We start from the raw sequence: 14,635 nt of genomic DNA, 5'->3' as shown, positions 1-14,635 counted from the left end.
GTATTCCCCCGCCGTTTGAAACAACATCCAATTTTAAAATTGAAAAACCTGTATCAACACCATGCCGATGTGAGCCCATGTCCCGATACGTCTGCTTGATAACCGAAGACGAGCTTGAGCAGGTAAAAAGGGACTGCAATTGGGAGAACAAATATGTAGTGATACCTTCCCCCGATAAGGACATCACTACATATAAAGTGGGGTACCTAAGCGTGTATACCTACCCATTCACGCTGGATCCCGCGAATCCAGCCTTGCGTCCCATAGACCCAGTTATCCTTGATTTTTGCCAATAATACCAAGTGACGCATGGCCAGATCTACCCTTCATTCTGGCGAATCGTTCATTTGATCAGATTCTTCTCGAGCCAGGTCGAGGGTATCCCCTCGACCATCTGATCAGGTTGTACAGCCCTCGCTTTTATCGAGGTGGCTTGATAAAACTGTAACGCCGATCCTCAAAATCTCTCTTCTCCAGCATCGATGAGGACAAAGACCGAGGATGGATGAGCCGGTTTGTCCGAGTCAGGACCTCTAACCTGATTCCTACTGAGAGGATGTCATTCCCCGAGGAATGGAACATGAAACGTAAGTACATAGTAACTTTATACCTTGCTTCCTCTTCTCTTTCTCGACTTCATCTTTTTCTCGATCTAACCCCTTTCCGATGGCGCAGCTGTTGCTTGGTTTCCTGGTGCCGTCCCAGACCTCGAAGGTTGGGTCCGAAAACTAGCCTCTACCCCCTCATACGCGGAGCGCTGCTGGCGCGATCTGGCCAAGGGCCGATGGGAGGCAAAAAACCACGGTGAGTTCTCTTGTTTGTTTACTTTGTGTTTCTCAATAAAATACTCATTTGTCTTTATGTAGGCCTCGGAGACGCCGTTGCTATGCGGCCGCCCCTACCCGGTGAAGAAGAGATCCCAAACCCTTCCAAAGAAAAGAAAAGAAAGAGGGGGTCGCCTGCAAATCCCCCGAAGCCTAAGAAAAGCGCGGCTCGAAAGCCTAAGGCCAATACTGTGGCCCTATCTCTAGAAACGGCCCAACGCCTTCGGGACCAGGAAGAAGAAGAAGATGACGACTGCCTGTTGGTAGTTCGTAAAAGAGGAAGCACCGGTGCTTTGAAGTCTATCGAACCGGTGGTAGCAGATGCGGTTCATTCTAGAACCAAAGAATCTTTGAGGGGAGTTCGAGCAAAGTCCCCAAGCCATCGGGCAGCATTAGAGCACCTCATCTTAGAGGTCATTTGGATGGTGAGACCGAGGGGGCCGGTCCCGAGGTCCTTCAAAGAGAAGAGAATGCCTCGAGTGGATCACTTGGGGTAATTAATATAGATGTGTCACCGCCTGGTCCCAAGTTCTCAAAGGGGTAATTCCGAGATGCTCGGAACATGAGAACTCCTGATGTGGGGACGAGCCACGAGGGGCACGATATCTTTCGAGAATGCCTTGCAGGGATTAAAGATGGTCCCGATCCAGATGCTTCTTTCATTTTCGATGAGGCTCATCGTCTCTTCAAACAAGTAAGCCTCTGTTCTTCAGAATTACACCTGCGTTTTATCCTTGTTGCTCTAAGTCTAACTTTTTCCTTTTTTGTGAAGGATGTGACGCTCCATAAAGAATCATTTTCCAAGTCTCGAGCTGAGCTTGCTCGATGTGAGGTCGAGCTTAAGAAAATCTCGAAAGAGAGGGACGGTCTTAAAACCCTCTATGTCAAGAAAGATGAGGAGATCAGTGACCTTCGAGCTGAACCGGCGGAGGCTCGTCAAGAATGGACCGAGCTTGTCGAAGAGGTAACATTCCCTTTAGAGTTTTGTTATGTATCTGCCCGACTGGTCGGCTAACGCTTTAACTTTATAGGTTCAACAAAAGAGCGAGCTGGTGCAGCAGCTCCGAGAGGAGCTCAAGATGAAGGAAGCCGAGACCCTAGGGTGGAGGCAAGGCATGGGTCGTCTTGCTTCGGAGAAGGATACTCTTCGAGAGCAGCTGGCTTCAAACGAACGCCACCTTCAAAGTGTGAAGGAGGAAAGCCTGGCTCGAAGTCGAAAGATCGAGGAGCTTGAAGCTAAATCTGCTGTTGAGCTTGGTAGGGCCAAATACTATGCAGAGGCATTTATATCTTCGTACTGAGCTGACGTTGAGGCAGCTAACAGCTGGGCAAAGGAGATCTCTGCTGCGGCCAAAGTTAAGCTATCATGTGCACTTGATCATGCCAGGCGGCAGTCCCGGAGAGAAACCCTCAAAGATGTGTATGCTCGTGGCTTCAATCTCTCGGCCGATATCAAAAAAGCAAAGAGTTTGGAAGAAGAGGCTGTCACTTTGCTTTCTGTTGACAAGGATTCAGCCAGTGGTTCCGAGAGCGGAGGAGACGAAGATGAAGTCCCCGAGGGGGAGGTTCCCGAGGGCAAAGCTCCCGAAGGTGCTGCTGCCAAAGTTGTGGCCCTAGAGTAGATTTAAGTTTCTTTATTTTGTGTTTTTGTGCAAGTACCCCTTGTGTAAACACCTTTGCAATCATCCCTCGAAAATACAAAAAGGACCTCTTTGTTTCGATTTTGACTTGTGTTGGATTTTATTTTGTTCTTATTTGTGTAAGATTCCGACTGTACAACTCAAATGATCGGTCCGAGTATTGGTTTGGACTCGGAACATAATTACCCTTAGATTTTTACTAATAAATATAATACCCCTTAAGGTTTTGTAAATCCTCGAGCTAAGTTTAAATTGATTTGATACGAGCTCGGGATGTCGGGACTCTTGAGTCCGAGTTAAGTGAGAGCAAGATCTCGAACTCTATGAATTTTGGCCCTTAGGCTCTTTTATATCGGCCCTTAGGCTCTTATAGTTTGGCCCTTAGGCTCTTATAGTTTGCCCTTAGGCTCTTTAAGTTGGGCCGATTCGACCTCTAAAGTGGCTATAATTTTTCCCTCTTTTTCGGCTAAAAGACTTAGTGAAAATTTAATTATGTCTTGGCATGTGTTTTTCGTACCCATTGGGTTTTTCGAAGGTTTGACGAATTGGAACCTTATTATTAATCTGTTTGTCTAAACATGATCGAATACCTCTTGAGGTCTTTTCGAAGGCTGATGTTATCGAAGCCTTTAAATTATTCGAGGGCTGAATTTATCGAAGCCCTTTATATTTTGCTTTTGCCGAGGGTAGCCTGATTTAACCGGTTTTTTCAAAGTGTTTGAAGGCCTTTAATTTATGGCAGAATTCGGACGTCTCCGAGCCGCATTATTTTGGCCGTAGCCTTTTTATATGACCTTAGTCTTTAATATGGCCGTAGCCTTCGGGTATGTCGCTTGGAGTTGTTTCCCGATAACCTTTCAAACTTGTTCGAAAAGTTAGTCCCCGAGTATATTAGCCTTGGCCTTTGTTTCGAGGGGATGCCTATTTGAGGTCTTATGAGTCCGAGTTTTCGATGACTCAGATGTGCTGACTGTCGATAACAATCCTCGAGTATCTCGGGGCTGCATTCGCGCTTTGGCTCTTGAGCCGTTTCCCGTAGGATTATAAGTGTAGAGCTCGTATAATAGTAGACTTCCTTGAGACACAAAGTGTTTTTGGTATAAACAGAATGCTTCTTCAAATAATTGATACATGCGTACATGTTTTTCCAACGGGGCACGACTATTATATATGGACACGGTTCATCTGACCATTTGGCCCATTACAAAGTTTTCCTTATCGAGGCCCTCTTAGGCGTGAAGTATTTTCCTCAAAAATATGATCTCCGAGGGTGATGCCCCCCCAGTATTCGAGGTTGATTGAAAAGAAGCCTTAGATACTGTTTGAGTTTTCCTTAGGTAGCATATTGTTGTTGCCTCGTTAAAAACCTTGCCGGTAAAACCCATTTGGGACAAAATCCGGTCTAAGGGAAAAAGAGTGCAACGCATGCTTTAAAACCTAAGGCCTTCGTGTAAAAAGGGTGTCTTCGATAGCTTCGATCGAAAATCTGCACTGAGTTAGTTTTAAACTCAAATGGACAATAGGATAAAGTCATACCTTAGCAGTAGTATCGTTCGAGTAATGATACGTTCCAATTGTTTAGCAGTTGTTCACCTACCATCGTGCTGAGTTTGTAAGATCCTTTATCGACAACCCCGAGGACTTGGCACGGTCCTTCCCAATTCGGGCCCAGTTTCCCTTCATTCAGGTCTCGAGTATTGAGGGTGACTTTCCGTAGAACTAAGTACCCGATTCTGAAATGTCGAAGATTGGTCCTTCTATTGTAGTACCTCTCAATCCTTTGCTTCAGCGTGGCCATCCGAACAAGCGCTGCTTCTCGTTTCTCATTTAATAGCTCGAGGCTAGTATACATAGCCTCGCGATTTGACTCCTGCGATGCATGCCGAAACCTGGCGCTGGGTTCTACGACCTCGACAAGGATAAGGGCCTCGGAGCCATATACCCAATAAAATGGGGTAGCCCCAGTGCTAGACTTCGATGTTGTTCTATACGCCCAAAGAACCTCGGGTAGAACTTCTCTCTATTTCCCTTTTGCTCGTCCAACCTTTTCTTCAAGTTTTGAATGATAGTTTTATTCGTTGACTCGGCCTGTCCATTTCCAGTTGGGTGGTATGGTGTTGATAAGATCCTCTTTATTTTGTGTGCTTCGAGGAACTCCGTTACCTTGTTGCCGATGAATTTTTTCCCATTGTCACATACAATCGCGGCAGGTATCCTGAACCGGCATATGATGCGGTCCCAGCTGAAGTCAATAATTTCTTTTTCTCTAACCTTTTCGAAGGCCTGTGCTTCCACCAATTTAGAAAAATGATCAGTCATAAATAAAATAAATTTAGCTTTACCTGGGGCCGTTGATAGAGGGCCGACTATGTCCATTCCCCTTTTCATGAAAGGCCACGGGGATAGGACCGAGTGGAATTGTTCTCCAGGTTGATGGATTATTGGTGCAAACCGTTGATATTTGTCACATTTTTTGACGAATTCCTTTGTATCTTTTTCCATGTTGTCCCAGTAATATCCTGCCTAATGATTTTGCGAACCGGAGACTTGGCGCTGAGTGGTTCCCACATGTACCTTCGTGGATTTCTCGTAGAACATAATCGGTGTCCCTCGGCACTAAACATACCCCCAATGGCCCATCGAACGTTCTTCTGTACAATGTTCCATCTCCATCTAATGCGAACCTAGTAGCCTTGGTCCGTAGGGCCCTCGATTCTTTGTGGTCCGAGGAGAGTTTTCCATTTTTCAAATAGTCAATATACTTGTTCCTCCAGTCCCACGTCAAACTTGTTAAATTTATTTCAGCATGACCCTCTTCAACCACAGACCTCGATAACTAGACGACAGTCCCCGGGACGATGTCATCCTCCTCAATCGAGGATCCTAGATTAGCAAGTGCATCGGCCTCGCTATTTTGTTCTCGAGGCACATGATCCAAAGTCCACTCCTTGAAGCGGTGCAAAGTTACCTGTAGCTTATCCAAGTATCGTTGCATCCTATCCTCTCGAACTTCAAAACTTTTGTTTACTTGGTTTACCACCAATAGAGAATCGCACTTAGCTTCGATGGCTTCTGCTCCCAAGCTCTTAGCTAGCTCGAGACCTGCAATCATGGCCTCATACTCGGCCTCATTGTTAGTCAATCTAGAAGTTTTGATAGATTATCTAAACTTCAAGATAATGCCAAGACCGGACCCTTTCACATTCGAGGCACCATCCGTAAAAAGGGTCCATACCCTCGATGATGTACCCAAACTTAGCAGGAGTTCTTTCTCCACTTCGGGTATGAGGGTCGGCGTAAAATCAACCACTAAGTCAGCTAAGATTTGAGACTTGATGGAGGTACGGGGTTGATATTCGATATCGTACCCACTAAGTTCGACGGCCCATTTGGCCAGCCGGCCCGACAGCTCGGGCTTATGCAAAATATTTCGAAGGGGGTAAGTGGTCAATACACATATAGGATGACATTGAAAATATGGTTTTAGCTTTCTAGATGCTCTTATCAATGCAAGTGCTAATTTTTCTAAGTGAGAATAGCTAGTTTCGGCATCTCCTAGAGTTCAGCTTACAAAATAAACAGGGAATTGCATACCTTGCTCTTCTCGAACCAGTACTCCACTTACCGCTATCTCGGACACTGCCAGATATAGGTAAAGTATTTCATCTACCTTCGGGGTGTGAAGCAAAGGCGGGCTCGATAAGTATCACTTTAATTCTTCCAAGGCTCGCTGGCATTCCGGGGTCCATGCAAAATCCTTTTTCTTTTTGAGCAAGGAAAAGAAACGGTGATTTCGATCTGACAACCTGGAAATGAATCGACCCAAAGCAGCTATTCTCCCTGTTAGCCTTTGCACGGTCTTCACACTATCCACGATCGTGATATCCTCGATGACCTTGATCTTATCGGGGTTAATTTCGATACCCCAATTCGATGCCATAAAGCCGAGGAACTTACCCGAGCTGACTCCGAAGGAACATTTCTCCGGGTTAAGCTTCATGTTGTATTTCCTCAAGATTTCGAATATTTCCTGCAAATGAGCTAAGTGGTCCTCTGCGCGCAGGGACTTAACTAACATATCGTTAATATAAACTTCCATTGTTTTACCTATTTGTTCTTCAAACATTTTGTTAACTAGGTTGGTATGTAGCTCCTGCATTTTTTATCCCAAAGGGCATTACGTTGTAACAATAAGTTCCAAATTTATTAATAAATGAAGTCTTTTCCTGGTCCTCCGGGTTCATCTGAATCTGATTGTGCCCGGAGTAGGCATCGAGAAAAGTTAGGATCTCGTGGCCGGCCGTAGCATCGATCATACGGTTGATGTTGGGCAGTGGGAAAGAATCTTTGGGACATGCTTTGTTCAAGTCCTTATAGTCTACACACATTCTAAGTTTTTCTCCCTTTTTAGGAACTACAACTACATTGGCTAACCATTCGGGGTATTTACCTCCCGAATAGACCCTATTTTAAGAAGTTTGGTTACTTCGTCCTTTATGAACACATGTTTCACCTCGGACTGGGGTCTCCTTTTTTGCTTCACCGGTTTGAACCTGGGGTCGATGCTTAGACGATGTGTGGTGATTTCCGGTGGAATCCCTGTCATATCTAAATGGGACCAAGTAAAGCAATCCATATTATCAATAAGAAATTGAATGAGTTTTTCCCTGAGTTCGGGGATTAATCCCGTCCCCAGGTATACCTTTCTCGCGGGCATGTATTTGATCAGTATGAACTGCTCCAGTTCCTCGACAGTTGATTTGGTTGCATCGGACTCTTCGGGAACGATGAAGGTTCGAGGAGTAAGGAAGTCCTCTTCTTCGTCTTCGATTACATGTTGCTTCGATTCCATCGAGGTTGGGGACGGTGATTGCTATTTAGCCGCCCGCTTACCTTTGGTGCTCGATTTCTCCGAGGTCGAAGGCTCTGGTATCGGTACCACTTCCTCGACAGCAAATATCTCCTTTGCAGCATGTTGCTCTCTGTAGACTGTTTTCACTCCTTTTCTGTTGGGACCTTCATCATCTAGTGAAGAGTTGAAGGCACTGCCCTCATGTTGTGTATCCATGGTCTCCCGATGAGTGCATTATACCTCATGTCACCTTTGATGACATGGAATTTTGTGTCATGTATGGTTCCGGCTATATTTACTGGTAGGATTATCTCCCCCTTTGTTGTTTCGCTTGCCATATTGAAGCCATTTAGGACCCCGAGATGCAGGTACGATTTGATCTTGTAGGCCGAGTTGTTCCATGACCCTCGATCTGATTATGTTTGCTGAGCTACCTGGATCCACTAAAACACGCTTAAACTGAATCTTATTTACAAGAATAGAAATTACCAGGGCGTCGTTGTGCGGTTGGGATATGCCTTGTGCTTCCTCGTCACAAAATGATAAGACGTCCTCGGGCACATAGCTCCGAGTCCGTTTTTCTCTGGTGATCGATACCTTGGTGCATTTGAACACAGGTCCTTGCGGGACATCGACACCGCCAACGATCATGTGGATTACATGTTGTGGTTCTTCCTGCTTATTTTTTCTTGCATCTCTCTCTCTCTGAAGTGGTTCTTGGCTCGATCACTTAGAAATTCTCGAAGATGACCTTCGTTGAACAACCGAGCCACTTCTTCCCTTAGTTTTCTGCAATCTTCTGTTCTATGACCATGTGTGCCATGATACTTGCACATCAGGTTTGGGTTCCTCTGAGAAGGATCGGTTTGTATAGGCCCGGGCAACTTGGTGTCTTTGATTCTTCAATAGCTGGCATAATTCCCGATGCGTCTATGCTGAAGTTGTACTCCGACAATCGAGGTGCCTCTGTGGGTTCGACATGCTTATCGAACCCGCTCTTACTCATGAGCCCTAGAGAACTTTGACCTCGATCGTTTCTCCGATCATTTTTGGGGGTGTTTCGACCCGAGCCGTTATTTCTTCGATCGATGTACGGATGATACCGCTCTTTGTTCGATCTTGATTCCTTGTCCGTATCCCTCGGGGGCTTGGCTGCGAATCTGTTAGGATGAACTGAATCCGAAGGGGCTCCCAACTGGTCGTCCTTGGCCCTGATTTTTGATTGATAACGGTTGTGCACATCTGACCATGTCACAGCTGGATACTCGATCAGGTTCTGCTTTAACTGTCGAGACACAATCGAGCTCCTTTCATTCAAACCCTGTATAAAAGCTTGTACTGCCCAGTCATCCGAGATCGGTGGTAACTCCATCAGTTCCATCTGGAACCTGGACACGAACTCCCTCAACATCTCATCGTTCCTTTTTTTGTCTTGAAGACGTCCGATTTTCTCGTGGCCACCTTTATGGCCCCAGCGTGCGCTTTCACGAAGGCGTATGCTAACATAGCAAATGAGTCAATAGAGTTAGGAGGTAAGTTGTGATACAAAATCATAGCTCCTTTCGACAATGTTTCTCCAAAACTTTTTCAATAAGACTGATTCGATCTCATCGTCATTCAAGTCATTTCCTTTGATCCCACAAATGTATAAAGTAATATGCTCGTTAGGGTCGGTTGTCCCATTATATTTGGGTATATCGGGCATGCGAAACTTCTTAGGAATATGCATCGGAGCTGCGCTCTAAGGGGATGGTTTTTGTATGCACTTTTTGGCATCTAATCCTTTCAAAACTGGAGGTGCCCCTGGTATTTGGTCAACACGGGAGTTATAAGTTTCCACCTTTTTGTCATTGTCTTCAATCTTCTTTTCNGCTAGATTCGGGACGTTCAGAGGCCGACTTGGCAGGGCAAGGGCATTTTGGAGTAGAGTTTTGCTCGGAATGAGGTAAGTATCAGTTATAAATCTGATCCTGAGGGTATGAAACCCTGAATTTTGTGTCGTGTGACTATTTTTGGAGGTGACGCACATTCTAGGGTGACGGGCGTGTGGGCATGCACCGAAGGGATTGTGACTTGGTCCGTCCCATGATACTATAGAATCGAATAGCTTACTGTTAACTACATGTTCCCTCTGTTTTTATGGAAATTGATTGCAATTCATGTTAGAAATCATGTTTAGGCCTTATGATATCACCGTTGGGACCCGTTGAGGTTGTGTACTTGTTGAATTAACTGCTATTTGCTTATTTTGTTCTTGGGATTGGTTTTTGTATGCACTTTTTGGCATCTAATCCTTTCAAAACTGGAGGTGCCCCTGGTATTTGGTCAACACGGGAGTTATAAGTTTCCACCTTTTTGTCATTGTCTTCAATCTTCTTTTCTCCGGACTCGATCCTCTTGGTGAGCTCTTCGAGCATCCTCATAATGGTGGGGTCAATCCCCAAGTCATTTCCATTTGACCTCTCTGGTGCTGGCTCACCACGTCGAGTGTTTTCATGTTCAGCTACACTAGGAGTCTTATTTTGACTTTGAAGTTAAGCAATGACGATCTGTTGAGCTTGCAGCATCTCGAATATCACTTGGAGGCTGATTCCCCCATCACCCACTCCTTGTGTTCCTTGGCCACCAGGCCGGGCTTACCTGCGTACACTCCCTCCGGGGTCTGTGCCTAAATCTGTGTTTAGAGCAATATGTGAACTAACATCAACCGGTTCCATGTTTGGCACTTCCCTAGGGTTTATTGGTGGTACACCGACCCCTATATTGTTGTATTCTCCAAGACCTTCGTTGTCATGAGCAGGTGCATTTTGTGAGCTAGACATGTTTCAGCCTGAGAATCAAAAGTTCTTGACAAGAAAAGTGTAAAAATAACATGTGTAATGAGAATCAGTAAAGAAACAATCACTATTATCTTTAGCCCCATGGTGGGCGCCAAACTGTTTACCTCGAAAATACGAGTAACAATTAAATTTGATTTGTGGTTTTAAAGATATGCGATTAAATTCAATACCAATTAATATTCAAGAAAGATGAAGTAGAAATGAAAGAAATAAGTGAGTTAAACCAATGTTACTCAGCAGTGGTGACCTCGAGCTTAGTAACCTCGAGATGAACTAAGAGCAATAAAGTAAGAACAATAAATGTAAAGGACAATTCTAATAAACAGTAAGAGAGAAATGTAGGATAGTATATTCTTGCCAATGATGTGATGATGTTACAAAATGATTGGGGTCCCCTTTATATTATAGGGGAACCCTAAATAAGGTATATTTCTATTTACAGTAAGGAATATTCTTGATACAATTGTCTAACCGCCTAGTACGGAATCGTACAATCCTATTCCGGGATTTACGCCATGATCTTGGGGACGTGGCAGGAATCTAGCTCATTCTGTTACAAATTCATAACGGTACAATTTCGGGGTCAAGCATACTTAACTTCGGCATTCCTCGCACTCCTATCTTCGGGCATTGCATTCCATCCTCGAGCTCGGGTCTAGTCTGTCGACCTCGAACTCGAGCTTACTTGAACTCGGACCTAAGGCGATCCCACGAGCCTGGAAAATCAGGCGTGCCTGATTTCGACCGTATACAACCTGCATCACGCATTAATTGCGTGATCTGCAACCTCATTCATGAAAAAAGATCTCCTCCTCTCCTCTCAGCACCTTTATCAAAAAACTAGAAAATTATCCAGATTCATCTTCAGAATCACACTTGCATGAAGTTGTTTCATGTTGAAGCTAAAACTTCATGCTAAATATAGCATGAAGTTTTTTCACATTGAAGCTAAAACTTCATGCTAATGCACTGTTGAAGCTAAAACTTCATGCTAAATATAACATGAACTTTTTTCACATTGAAGCTAAAACTTCATGCTAATGCACGCTGAAATATTTATCCTGCAGTCTATAGTTTTGCATGAGTTTTATCCGAAATTTCAGTCTAAACATGCTGGAGTTATTTAGTTCATTTACTAAAACTTTAGATTAAACATGTTGAAGTTATTTAGTTCATTTGCTAAAATTACAGACTAAACATGCTTAAGTTATTTAGTTTATTTGCTAAAACTTCAGACTAAACATGCTTAAATTTTTTAGTTCATTTGCTAAAACTTCAAACTAAACATGTTTAAGTTTTTCGTTCATTTGCTAAAGCTTCAGACTAAACATGCTTAAGTTTTTGTCTTGTAGTATGTAATTTTCTAATGAGTTTTTGCTAATGCATGCTGAAGTTATTTAGTTCATTTGCTAAAACTTCATACCAAAACGTGCTAAAGTCTTGTAACGCAGTCTATAGTTTTGTCCTGAGTTTTATCCGAAACTTCAGTCTAAACAAGCTGACGTTTTTAGTTCATTTGCTAAAACTTCAGCTTAAACATGCTTAAATTTTTGTCCTGCAGTTTGTCAATAGACTTTTATCAGGGAAGGGCAAAATTATCTTTTTAAAACGCTTTTAACAAAAAAATGGATACAGATACAAACGGAAAAACAAAACGGGTATAAGTTAAAAAAAAAGGGCGACCAAATAGGGCGCCCCATGCAATTCTTACGCTTCTCTCCTCAAATTTAAATGTGGAAATAACACTAGGTAGCCACTTCATTTTGTTTAAAATATATTCATAGTTTACAACATATTTAAAGATTAGTCGATTCTCTTAAACTTTGAGGTTCAAACTTCAGGACATCATGTCCTAAAGTTTGAATATTATGTCCAGAAATTAGAAATTATGTCCTAAATTTTGAATTAGCAATTCAGTAATTCAGGACACTTAGTCCTGAATTTCAAATTAACAGCTCAAAAATTTAGCACACTAAGTCCTGAATTCCAATTAGCCACTCAAAAATTTAGGATACAAAAATTCAGGATACTTAGGGTGTGTTTAGTATGAAGGCAAATGTTTTTCATAGAAAAAAAAAAGTTCATGGAAAATGAGTGGTTTTATTACTTAATTATCCTTGTTTGGTTGGTGAGTGAAAAAAAATTCCGGAAAATATTTTCTAGTCTCCACCCCCCTCCTTCTCCTTCGCGACTCTATTTCCTTTAAGAATTTAATTATTCTTTTTAAAATTTACATAAACCCAAAGGAACTAATGTGCTACTTTACTTTTTCACACAAGAACAATGTTAAAATTTGAGCTCGATAACTAAGAAAAATATTTTTTGTTGAAAAAAGAAAGTATCCTTTCTACAACATAAAAAGAAATTACTAATTTTGTTGAATGAAAGAAAATCATGAAAAGAAAATACTCAGTTTGTTGAAATGAAAGAAAATACTTTTTCTACATCATGAAAAGAAAGTATTCTTTTGTTGAGATGAAAGAAAATATTTTTTCTACATTATGAAGAAATTACTCGTTTTGTTGAAATGAAAGAAAATATTTTTTTCTACAACAGCGAAAGAAAATAGTTTTTATGAAATGAAAGAAAATATTTTTCTACATCATGAAAAGAAGTACTCGTTTTGTTGAAATCAAAGAAAATACTTTTCTACATTATGAAAAGAAAGTACTCGTTTTTAAAAAAAATCTTTTTCTATTTCAGGAAAATAAAATATTTAGTTTGATGAGATGAAAGAAAATACTTTTTCTACATCATGAAAAAAAGGTATTTATTTTGTTGACGAAAGAAAATACTTTTTCTACATCATGAAAAGAATACACTCATTTTGTTGAAATAAAAAAAAGTATTCTATTTACAACATGAAAAGAAATTACTCTTAACAATATTCTATTTAGGGTGGGTGGTGAGCGAGGTTGGGGTAGGTGGGTGGGGGGGGGGGTATTGTTTTTGGGTGATTGGGGGTGGGGTGGGTTAGGGGTGGTTTGGGGGTGGGTTGATGGGGTTGGGAAATAGGGTGGAGAAGGTTGAAAAAAGAGTTTTGAAAATATTTTTTCCTTCTTTTGATAGGGAAAACATTTTTCTCCGACTGGAAAATGAGTTCATGAGGAAAATGGTTTCCAAAACATTTAAGCCAACCAAATATGAAAAAATTAAAAAATATTTTCCTTCATATCTCACACCCTTAGTCCTGAAATTTGGGTGAATTAGCTAATTTTTAAATATATTTTAAATAACAGACTTAAAAGTGGCTACCAGTACAATACGTCAATATAAATGTGTCTGATGAACAGGTTAGTATAAATTTGAAGGGATTAAAATAAGAGAAGAATAAATAAGTGAGTGGGTCTACGACCTAAACCATCCAAAAATTTCTTACGTCAAAATTTGGATTAGACTGGATTAGACAATAGGTTAATATTCGACCAACTTAAATTATTTTTAATTTGTTTATTTGTTTTGTTATGATTTGTTTAGTTGCAAACTAAAGACAATTTCTCTTTTATTTATATATAGAGAGAAATATACATAGTATAGTAAATACACACTTCTATTTCTATATGGAATTTTTATATTTCTATACACTATTTGAAACTTTATTATCCTCCCTACTCAAGTTTCGATTTAATTCCAATAATGTTGCACAATGGTGTGTTCAAATTGAAATTGTCAATAAATAAATTTTGAAGGTGTTTGACTCTCCACCATTGACAGCCATTAAAAAACTTTGAAGCTTTGAATTCAAATTTGAGTTTCAAAAACCATTATTTTTTTGGATTGGGCGTTGTTGCAAACAATTGGGAATATTATTTGGAGTTTATATCTCAATTTTGAGGGTGTTCTGGTGAAGATTAGACTTGATTTTGGCTGAATTTCAGATTGAAACAAGAAGAAGAAGAAGAAGACGACATGACATACATTATACTTACGAAATAGTAGTAAAGTTGTAGAAAAATTATATTCTGTTGTTTATATATATTTTTTTATTTAAATATTGTATGAAAGTTGAATAATATTGTATAAAAATTATATTAAATTGTATGATATTGTAGTTGTATATAATTGGGTAGAAATAATGTATGAATGTTGTAGATAAGTTGTATAATATATAATTAGTTGTATAAAATTTGTTTTTACTATGTATAAATCAGATACAAAATATACAAAAGACATATTGTATAAAAATTATATTTAAGTAGTATGATATTATATTTGTGTATAACTGGGTCGAAATAAAGTATGAAAGTTGTAGATAAGTTATAGATAAGTTGTATATAAGTTGTATAATATATAATTAGTTGTATGAAATTTTTTTTACTATGTATAAATCACATACAAAATATACAAACTTTATACAATCACATATATATCCTTCATTAATCAAATAAGAGTTTTCCAAAGGGGTTTATATGATTTTGAACTGCTCCAACCATCATCTTAAGGCTTAGACGAAAATGCCCAGATTTTTTGAATAATTGA

At 40.8% G+C, this 14,635-nt stretch overlaps 1 protein-coding gene across 1 annotated transcript; it reads left to right on the top strand.

The window, feature by feature from the left end:
* Positions 1–1,386: 1,386 nt before the first annotated feature.
* On the top strand, positions 1,387–2,446 carry LOC109207840. Its single transcript, XM_019370841.1, has 4 exons — positions 1,387–1,518; positions 1,597–1,788; positions 1,856–2,081; positions 2,142–2,446. The coding sequence occupies exons 1-4, from the start codon at positions 1,387–1,389 to the stop codon at positions 2,444–2,446; spliced, it is 855 nt and encodes a 284-aa protein (XP_019226386.1).
* The last annotated feature ends 12,189 nt before the right edge of the window (positions 2,447–14,635 follow it).

Source organism: Nicotiana attenuata, unplaced genomic scaffold (genome assembly GCF_001879085.1).
Source record: "Nicotiana attenuata strain UT unplaced genomic scaffold, NIATTr2, whole genome shotgun sequence".
Lineage (NCBI taxonomy): Eukaryota > Viridiplantae > Streptophyta > Magnoliopsida > Solanales > Solanaceae > Nicotiana > Nicotiana attenuata.
This window is presented reverse-complemented; position numbering and strand designations above follow the sequence as displayed.